This window comes from Nanorana parkeri, unplaced genomic scaffold, assembly GCF_000935625.1.
Source record: "Nanorana parkeri isolate BGI_ZX_2015 unplaced genomic scaffold, ASM93562v1 scaffold3575, whole genome shotgun sequence".
Classification (NCBI taxonomy): Eukaryota; Metazoa; Chordata; class Amphibia; order Anura; family Dicroglossidae; genus Nanorana; species Nanorana parkeri.
The window spans coordinates 3,050-13,052 of record NW_017309843.1 but is presented as its reverse complement, the minus strand read 5'-3'; the positions used below and the strand labels follow the sequence as shown (position 1 = coordinate 13,052).

General features: G+C 59.6%; 1 protein-coding gene across 1 annotated transcript in view; it reads right to left on the bottom strand.

The window, feature by feature from the left end:
- RGP1 (RGP1 homolog, RAB6A GEF complex partner 1) overlaps positions 1–8,540 on the bottom strand; it is a 16,065-nt gene extending 7,525 nt beyond the window's left edge. Inside the window, exons 1-6 of the mRNA XM_018575120.1 lie at positions 8,511–8,540; positions 7,051–7,182; positions 3,412–3,548; positions 2,862–2,945; positions 2,624–2,773; positions 195–341 (exon numbers count right to left, since the gene is read on the bottom strand). Coding sequence (XP_018430622.1) covers positions 195–341; positions 2,624–2,773; positions 2,862–2,945; positions 3,412–3,548; positions 7,051–7,166 — 634 coding nt within the window. The 5' untranslated portion in view covers positions 7,167–7,182; positions 8,511–8,540. The remainder of the gene's footprint in view (positions 1–194; positions 342–2,623; positions 2,774–2,861; positions 2,946–3,411; positions 3,549–7,050; positions 7,183–8,510) is intronic.
- Between the last annotated feature and the right edge of the window lie 1,463 nt (positions 8,541–10,003).

The following is a 10,003-nucleotide window of genomic DNA, read 5'->3' as shown; positions in this document are numbered from 1 at the left end:
TCCATAGACCGTCCATGAGAGTCCGATCATTCCCTCCATAGACCGTCCATGAGAGTCCGATCATTCCCTCCATAGACCCTCCATGAGAGTCCGATCATTCCCTCCATAGACCGTCCATGAGAGTCCGATCATTGTCTCAAGGCTTCACGTGATAGGTCAGGCCCGGGGGATTGATGACATCACCAGATACTTACGTAATGTCCTCCGTGATGTCACAGCCATGAGAATCTCCACAGCGGAGTCCAGGAGATGCGAGTCCTTCTTAGAGATTTCATCATCGTCCAGGAAGGGATTAGAAGGAGCCACCTCGTCCTCTTGCAGCGGCTGGAAACCCTGGAGGGCTGAAAACGAGACCGATCAGAAAACGAGACCGACGATCACAAGACGAGACCGACGATCAGAAAACGAGACCGACGATCACAAGACGAGACCGACGATCACAACCTCCAAATAAATGCACACGAAGCAACCCTCCGATCATCCAATATCTACACAACCTTTCCTGGCTCCGGGTGTTAAAGGAGACCTGTCACTACAGATACATGGGGGGGGAATTATTAAAACTGGAGCAGACAGAATCTGGAGCAGTTGCCCATGGCAACCAAACAGCATCTCTCTTCAGTTTGCCCAGGTAAGGTTTGAAAATGAGAGAAGCTGATTGGTTGCCGTGCAAATTTGCTCCAATTTTGTCTGCTCCAGTCTTGATAAATTCCTCCTATGGAGTCTGACCCCCCTCACTGTCACTGACCCCCCCTCAATGTCACTGACCCCCTACCTGTCACTGACCCCCCTCTCACTGTCACTGTCCCCCCAACTGTCACTGACCCCCCCTCAATGTCACTGACCCCCTACCTGTCACTGACCCCCTACCTGTCACTGACAACCTGTCACTGACCCCCTACCTGTCCCTGACCCCCCTCACTGTCACTGACCCCCCTCTCACTGTCACTGACCCCCCAATCAGGACAGTCAGAGGGAAGGGGCTGGAAGACACGGTCACTGTGACCCCTGACCTCTCATCATACAGTAACTGGAGTCAGGACTGTCAGAGGGAAGGGAGGGGGCTGGAAGACACGGTGACCTCTGACCCCTGACCTCTCATCATACAGTAACTGAATGGAGTCAGGTCAGAGGGAAGGGAGGGGGCTGGAAGACACGGTCACTGTGACCCCTGACCTCTCATCATACAGTAACTGAATGGAGTCAGGACAGTCAGAGGGAAGGGAGGGGGCTGGAAGACACGGTCACTGTGACCCCTGACCTCTCATCATACAGTAACTGAATGGAGTCAGGACAGTCAGAGGGAAGGGAGGGGGCTGGAAGACACGGTCACTGTGACCCCTGACCTCTCATCATACAGTAACTGAATGGAGTCAGGACAGTCAGAGGGAAGGGAGGGGGCTGGAAGACACGGTCACTGTGACCCCTGACCTCTCATCATACAGTAACTGAATGGAGTCAGGACAGTCAGAGGGAAGGGAGGGGGCTGGAAGACACGGTCACTGTGACCCCTGACCTCTCATCATACAGTAACTGAATGGAGTCAGGACAGTCAGAGGGAAGGGAGGGGGCTGGAAGACACGGTCACTGTGACCCCTGACCTCTCATCATACAGTAACTGAATGTGATCAGGTCAGAGGGAAGGGAGGGGTCTGGAAGACACGGTCACTGTGACCCCTGACCTCTCATCATACAGTAACTGAATGGAGTCAGGACAGTCAGAGGGAAGGGAGGGGTCTGGAAGACACGGTCACTGTGACCCCTTGTGGCGGAGAGAACAGCAAAGCCGTACTAAACACTGCGCCACCCTCATTTCTCCAAAAGTCAGTGACAGACCTGGCTAGATGTAAATGTTATGTGTGCGGTGGGGGTGGGGAGCAGACCAGATAGAAACCCTCTTGTAATAGAGGAGGAGACATTCTCAGGTCATGTGATTGGGAACATGTAACGCATGTCAGGGAGGCGCTATCCCAACTCGGCTGCAAAAGTGGAAATACACTGGAAGTTTCCTACAAATCTCCTCATTTCTGCCGCGATGAAGCGACATTCCTGACAATCAGCGAGACACCAAACACGCGCCTGCACACAACGCACGCCACACAGAACATGCGCCAGGGTCACATGGGGTGCCTATTGTATTGTCATTTCATTGTTTCCTAATGTGTTGGATTGTGTCACCTTAAGATATAATACACGTTATGCGAGTGCCCCCCCCCCCCACATCCATTCAGCTCCCTGTGACCTCTGACCTCTCATTGTACATAGAGTGCATAGAATAAGGACGGGCAGGGAGTAGGGAGGGGACTGGGAGTCACTGTGACCTCTGAATGTACACGAAGTGCATAGAATAAGGACTGGTAGGGGGGGACTGGGCGTCACTGTGACCTCTGACCTCTCAATGTACATGAAGTGCATAGAATAAGGATGGGCAGAGGGTAGGGAGGGGACTGGGAGTCACTGTGACCCCCTCAATGTACATGAAGTGCATAGAATAAGGACTGGTAGGGAGGGGAATGGGAGTCACTGTGACCTCTGACCTCTCAATGTACACGAAGTGCATAGAATAAGGACGGGCAGAGGGTAGGGAGGGGACTGGGCGTCACTGTGACCTCTGACCTCTCACCGTACAATAACAGGACCCGGAACGGGACTCGCAGAAGCTGGATGGGGCAGTTGACTCGCTGGCAGCCAATGGTCAGCTTGTAGACGTATTTGACGGACTGACCCCGGAAGGAGGGCGGAGCTGACAGAGGAAGAGTCTCACTATAGGAGTCTGGAAGAAAAACAAATGTCATCATCGGCCGGAGGAAGGAATTATGAGCGATGAAGACTTCCTCCTCCCCTCCGAGCGGAACACGTACAGGATTTGGTCTCTCCGGGGTCCAGGCGCAGGTCACAGAACAGGATTTTGGGTGGTGTGGAGAGGATACACTGGCCCCGCTCACCTGAAAAGAGAAAAGCAATAAGAAGGGTGTCAGGACGGACAGGAAGACACTACGGGGCCCCCGGGAAGTGCTCACTCTAGGAGGCCCCCGGGAAGTGCTCACGCTACGGCGGCCCCCGGGAAGTGCTCACGCTACGGAGGCCCCCGGGAAGTGCTCACGCTACGGAGGCCCCCGGGAAGTGCTCACACTACGGAGGCCCCTGGGAAGTGCTCACGCTACGGAGGCCCCCGGGAAGTGCTCACACTACGGAGGCCCCCGGGAAGTGCTCACACTACGGAGGCCCCCGGGAAGTGCTCACGCTACGGAGGCCCCTGGGAAGTGCTCACGCTACGGAGGCCCCCGGGAAGTGCTCACACTACGGAGGCCCCTGGGAAGTGCTCACGCTACGGAGGCCCCCGGGAAGTGCTCACACTACGGAGGCCCCCGGGAAGTGCTCACACTACGGAGGCCCCCGGGAAGTTCTTACCTCTGTTGGGGATGAAGACAGTTTCATTCTCAGCCTGGACATCCTGTCTGGGCTCCTCGCTGGCTGGTAGCTGGACTCTGCTGTCACTGGCATGAAACTGGCAATGGATCTGAGCGCTGGCCCAGGCGAGCGTCTCACTGCAACATACAATCAATATACAGGCAATGGATGTGAGTGCTGGCCCAGGCGTGAGTCTCACTGCAACATACAATCAATATACAGGCAATGGATGTGAGTGCTGGCCCAGGCGTGAGTCTCACTGCAACATACAATCAATATACAGGCAATGGATGTGAGTGCTGGCCCAGGCGTGAGTCTCACTGCAACATACAATCAATATACAGGCAACGGATGCGAGTGCTGGCCCAGGCGTGAGTCTCACTGCAACATACAATCAGCACTTCATAGGAGGACTTATACTTAGCCCCCCTCGCCCCACATCTGCCATCAGGTCACCCGTGTAGCACAGTTCTGCCAGACACAGGGGGAGATGCGATTCCTAATGTGTCCTCAAAGTCCCCGAGCAACCAATCACTGGGCTTAAAAAATGTCACATGGGGGTGGGAGGAGTCTACACAAATGTCGGGCAGCAAAGGCGAGTATATGATATCCAATGTCCCTGCTGTACAGTGAACCTGATATGTTGCCCAGTGCAGGTCCGCCAGAACACACGGCACTGCCTGGACACACGGCACGGCCCGCCTGGACACACGGCACGGCCCGCCTGGACACACGGCACGGCCCGCCTGGACACACGGCACGGCCCGCCTGGACACACGGCACGGCCCGCCTGGACACACGGCACGGCCCGCCTGGACACACGGCACGGCCCGCCTGGACACACGGCACGGCCCGCCTGGACACACGGCACGGCCCGCCTGGACACACGGCACGGCCCGCCTGGACACACGGCACGGCCCGCCTGGACACACGGCACGGCCCGCCTGGACACACGGCACGGCCCGCCTGGACACACGGCACGGCCCGCCTGGACACACGGCACGGCCCGCCTGGACACACGGCACGGCCCGCCTGGACACACGGCACGGCCCGCCTGGACACACGGCACGGCCCGCCTGGACACACGGCACGGCCCGCCTGGACACACGGCACGGCCCGCCTGGACACACGGCACGGCCCGCCTGGACACACGGCACGGCCCGCCTGGACACACGGCACGGCCCGCCTGGACACACGGCACGGCCCGCCTGGACACACGGCACGGCCCGCCTGGACACACGGCACGGCCCGCCTGGACACACGGCACGGCCCGCCTGGACACACGGCACGGCCCGCCTGGACACACGGCACGGCCCGCCTGGACACACGGCACGGCCCGCCTGGACACACGGCACGTGAGTGCTGGCCCAGGCGTGAGTCTCACTGCAACATACAATCAATATACAGGCAACGGATGTGAGTGCTGGCCCAGGCGTGAGTCTCACTGCAACATACAATCAATATACAGGCAACGGATGCGAGTGCTGGCCCAGGCGTGAGTCTCACTGCAACATACAATCAGCACTTCATAGGAGGACTTATACTTAGCCCCCCTCGCCCCACATCTGCCATCAGGTCACCCGTGTAGCACAGTTCTGCCAGACACAGGGGGAGATGCGATTCCTAATGTGTCCTCAAAGTCCCCGAGCAACCAATCACTGGGCTTAAAAAATGTCACATGGGGGTGGGAGGAGTCTACACAAATGTCGGGCAGCAAAGGCGAGTATATGATATCCAATGTCCCTGCTGTACAGTGAACCTGATATGTTGCCCAGTGCAGGTCCGCCAGAACACACGGCCCCGCCTGGACACACGGCACGGCCCGCCTGGACACACGGCACGGCCCGCCTGGACACACGGCACGGCCCGCCTGGACACACGGCACGGCCCGCCTGGACACACGGCACGGCCCGCCTGGACACACGGCACGGCCCGCCTGGACACACGGCACGGCCCGCCTGGACACACGGCACGGCCCGCCTGGACACACGGCACGGCCCGCCTGGACACACGGCACGGCCCGCCTGGACACACGGCACGGCCCGCCTGGACACACGGCACGGCCCGCCTGGACACACGGCACGGCCCGCCTGGACACACGGCACGGCCCGCCTGGACACACGGCACGGCCCGCCTGGACACACGGCACGGCCCGCCTGGACACACGGCACGGCCCGCCTGGACACACGGCACGGCCCGCCTGGACACACGGCACGGCCCGCCTGGACACACGGCACGGCCCGCCTGGACACACGGCACGGCCCGCCTGGACACACGGCACGGCCCGCCTGGACACACGGCACGGCCCGCCTGGACACACGGCACGGCCCGCCTGGACACACGGCACGGCCCGCCTGGACACACGGCACGGCCCGCCTGGACACACGGCACGGCCCGCCTGGACACACGGCACGGCCCGCCTGGACACACGGCACGGCCCGCCTGGACACACGGCACGGCCCGCCTGGACACACGGCACGGCCCGCCTGGACACACGGCACGGCCCGCCTGGACACACGGCACGGCCCGCCTGGACACACGGCACGGCCCGCCTGGACACACGGCACGGCCCGCCTGGACACACGGCACGGCCCGCCTGGACACACGGCACGGCCCGCCTGGACACACGGCACGGCCCGCCTGGACACACGGCACGGCCCGCCTGGACACACGGCACGGCCCGCCTGGACACACGGCACGGCCCGCCTGGACACACGGCACGGCCCGCCTGGACACACGGCACGGCCCGCCTGGACACACGGCACGGCCCGCCTGGACACACGGCACGGCCCGCCTGGACACACGGCACGGCCCGCCTGGACACACGGCACGGCCCGCCTGGACACACGGCACGGCCCGCCTGGACACACGGCACGGCCCGCCTGGACACACGGCACGGCCCGCCTGGACACACGGCACGGCCCGCCTGGACACACGGCACGGCCCGCCTGGACACACGGCACGGCCCGCCTGGACACACGGCACGGCCCGCCTGGACACACGGCACGGCCCGCCTGGACACACGGCACGGCCCGCCTGGACACACGGCACGGCCCGCCTGGACACACGGCACGGCCCGCCTGGACACACGGCACGGCCCGCCTGGACACACGGCACGGCCCGCCTGGACACACGGCACGGCCCGCCTGGACACACGGCACGGCCCGCCTGGACACACGGCACGGCCCGCCTGGACACACGGCACGGCCCGCCTGGACACACGGCACGGCCCGCCTGGACACACGGCACGGCCCGCCTGGACACACGGCACGGCCCGCCTGGACACACGGCACGGCCCGCCTGGACACACGGCACGGCCCGCCTGGACACACGGCACGGCCCGCCTGGACACACGGCACGGCCCGCCTGGACACACGGCACGGCCCGCCTGGACACACGGCACGGCCCGCCTGGACACACGGCACGGCCCGCCTGGACACACGGCACGGCCCGCCTGGACACGCGCCACTCAGGCTGTAAAGCAAGCAGAGTTTTCTAAGGAGAAAGCCCAGCACTAGCAGACGTTGAGAATGGTGGAGGAGAGGGGGAGGGGAGCTCCTCTGATACATACAGCTGCAGCCACTAAACATGATACATAAGCCCCTCCGTCCCCCTGGAAGGGCAGCAATGATCACCCACCTGCTGGCGGAGGTAGAGAGGGCCGACAACGGGTTGGTGAAAGTCACTATGCACTCCAAAGCTTCACCAGCCAGGAAGACCGGACCACGGACCAGCTTGGCCACCACTTCGATCATGGCGAGCAGACGGCACCTAGGAGAGGGAGGATGAAGACAAGGTAAACCATGACACCCCCCAGGAAGAGTCACATGACCCCTCCGAGGAACCCAAACCTGATGTGAGTTTTGGGTGGGGAGGGGCTCCATTGGGGAGATTCGGCCCCTTGACCCTCATCACCACATAGAGACGGGGATCCCTGATTGGCTCATCGTATAAGCCCCACCCCCTATACATACACGTGTGCTCTTCTGCTGGTCATAAAGACATGGCCAGCCAACCATATAGAGTTGCAGCTAACGATTATTTTCAAAATCGATTAGTTAGCCGATTATTATAGAAAGCCCGCCCCGCCCACAAGATCACTTGCCCCATCCCAGGAGATCGCCCGCCCCATCACCACATTTACATATATCACCTCCCTGTATACAGTATATATACACATACACCATATTGCCATTAGTATTGGGACGCCTTTACACGCACATGACCTCTAATGGCCCCCCAGTCTTAGTCCGTAGGGTTCAGTATTGGGTTGGCTCCGCCCTCTAATGGCATCCCAGTCTTAGGCCGTAGGGTTCAGTATTGGGTTGGCTCCGCCCTCTAATGGCTCGACTTCTGCGCACTGTGGGCTACAGCATGCGCTGACCCCGCTCTGTCATGTGACGTGGCCGACCACTTCCTGGCTGAGTTGCTGTTGTTCCCGGTCGCTTCCACTTTGTTATAATCCCAGTAACAGGCGACCGCGGCGGAATATTTAGTAGCCGGGAAATGTCACGGACGGACTTATTGCGCAGGTGACAACCTATCACGGCACCGCGCTTGTAGTCACCAAGCTCCTGAGAGCGACCCGTTCTCTCACCAATGTCTGTAGAAGCATCTGCACGCCGAGGTGCCTTGTCCTACACACCGGGGGCCACGGAGGGGGAGGGGCCTCATCCTATACACCAAGGGCCACGGAGGGGATTGGAGGACCTGAATCACATGATTGGGAGGGGCCAATACTTTTGGCTATATAGTACATCTCCTCCCTGTATACAGTGTGTATGCACATAGATATATATACTCCTCCCTGTATACAGTACATAGATCTATATATACTCCTCCCTGTATACAGTACATAGATATCTCCTCCCTGTATACAGTGTGTATGCACATAGATATATATACTCCTCCCTGTATACAGTACATAGATCTATATATACTCCTCCCTGTATACAGTACATAGATATATATATATACTCCTCCCTGTATACAGTGTGTATGCACATAGTTATATATACTCCTCCTCCCTGTATACAGTGTGTATGCACGTAGTTATATATACTCCTCCTCCCTGTATACAGTACATAGATCTATATTACCTCTCTGCTCGCAGAGGCCTCAGCACAACCCGGAAGTTCTAGCTTCAGCTGGCCCCGCCCACACCTCATTAGAATATTGCTCTGTCGCCGCTTCTTCCTCAACTACCTCAGCTTATCAACCCCGCCCTCTAACCGAAGAAGCCCCTCCCTTTCTCGTGCTCTTCCTACTGGACGAAACCTGTCCTTTTCGGCAATAAACGGACAGATTCGGCTTCTTCCGGAGTCTTCGTTGAGCCGAGGCAGAACACCGGCTTCGGCTGTCTGCTGCTCGGCTCTGTCTTCTGAGCATGGTCTCCATGTTATTGAAGACCAAGTCTGCGCATTTCCAACGGAGAACCTCACACAGTATGGCGGCGCGGAAGGAGACAGTTGTGTTGCTTAGCGATGGTGCTCTGTGTGATGGACAATATTGTGTCTGTTCTGCAGCCACCGGACGACGCGAGGCGGGGAGACACCGAGAGAAAGGGGGCCGAAACGGGGCGACACTGAGAGAGGGAATGGTAAAGAGGGGTGCACTGAGAGGGGGAGGAGAACACTAAGAAGTGGGGACACTAAAAGAGGGGTGCACCGAGATGAGACAGACAGGGACAATGGGACTGAGAGGAGGAGAAGGACACTGACAGAGGGAGGGACTGAGAAGCGGAGACACTGAGAGGGGGAGGAGGACACTGACAGAGGCACTGAGAGAGAGAGACACTGGCAGAGGGACTGAGAGAGAGAGACACTGACAGAGGGAATGAGAGAGACACTGACAGAGGGACTGTGAGAGAGACACTGACGGAGGGACTGTGAGAGAGACACTGACAGAGGGACTGTGAGAGAGACACTGACAGAGGGACTGTGAGAGAGAGGGACTGTGTGAGAGAGAGACACTGACAGAGGGACTGAGAGAGAGAGACACTGACAGAGGGACTGTGAGAGAGTACACCAAGGGCCACGGAGGGGATTGGGAGAGAGACACACTGACAGAGGGACTGAGAGAGAGAGAGACACTGACAGAGGGACTGTGAGAGAGAGAGGGACTGTGTGAGAGAGAGACACTGACAGAGGGACTGAGAGAGAGAGACACACTGACAGAGGGACTGAGAGAGAGAGAGACACTGACAGAGAGACTGAGAAGGAGGAGGACACTGACAGAGGGACTGAGAGAGCGAGAGACACTGACAGAGAGACTGAGAAGGAGGAGGACACTGACAGAGGGACTGAGAGAGAGAGAGACATCCTGAGAGGAAGGCAGTTAACACAGACAATAGACAGTCCCAGGCCTAGAGAGATATTAGCAGACGTTCCCGGTGTCAGGAGTCGGTCCCGGTGTCAGGAGTCGGTCCCGGTGTCAGGAGTCGGCCCCGGTGTCAGGAGTCGGCCCCGGTGTCAGGAGTCGGCCCCGGTGTCAGGAGTTGGTCCTGGTGGGCGAAGTCGGCCCCGGTGTCAGGAGGCGGCCTCGGTGTCAGGAAGGATGAGCATGGTTCATAGAGCGGTGACACTCTAATAGA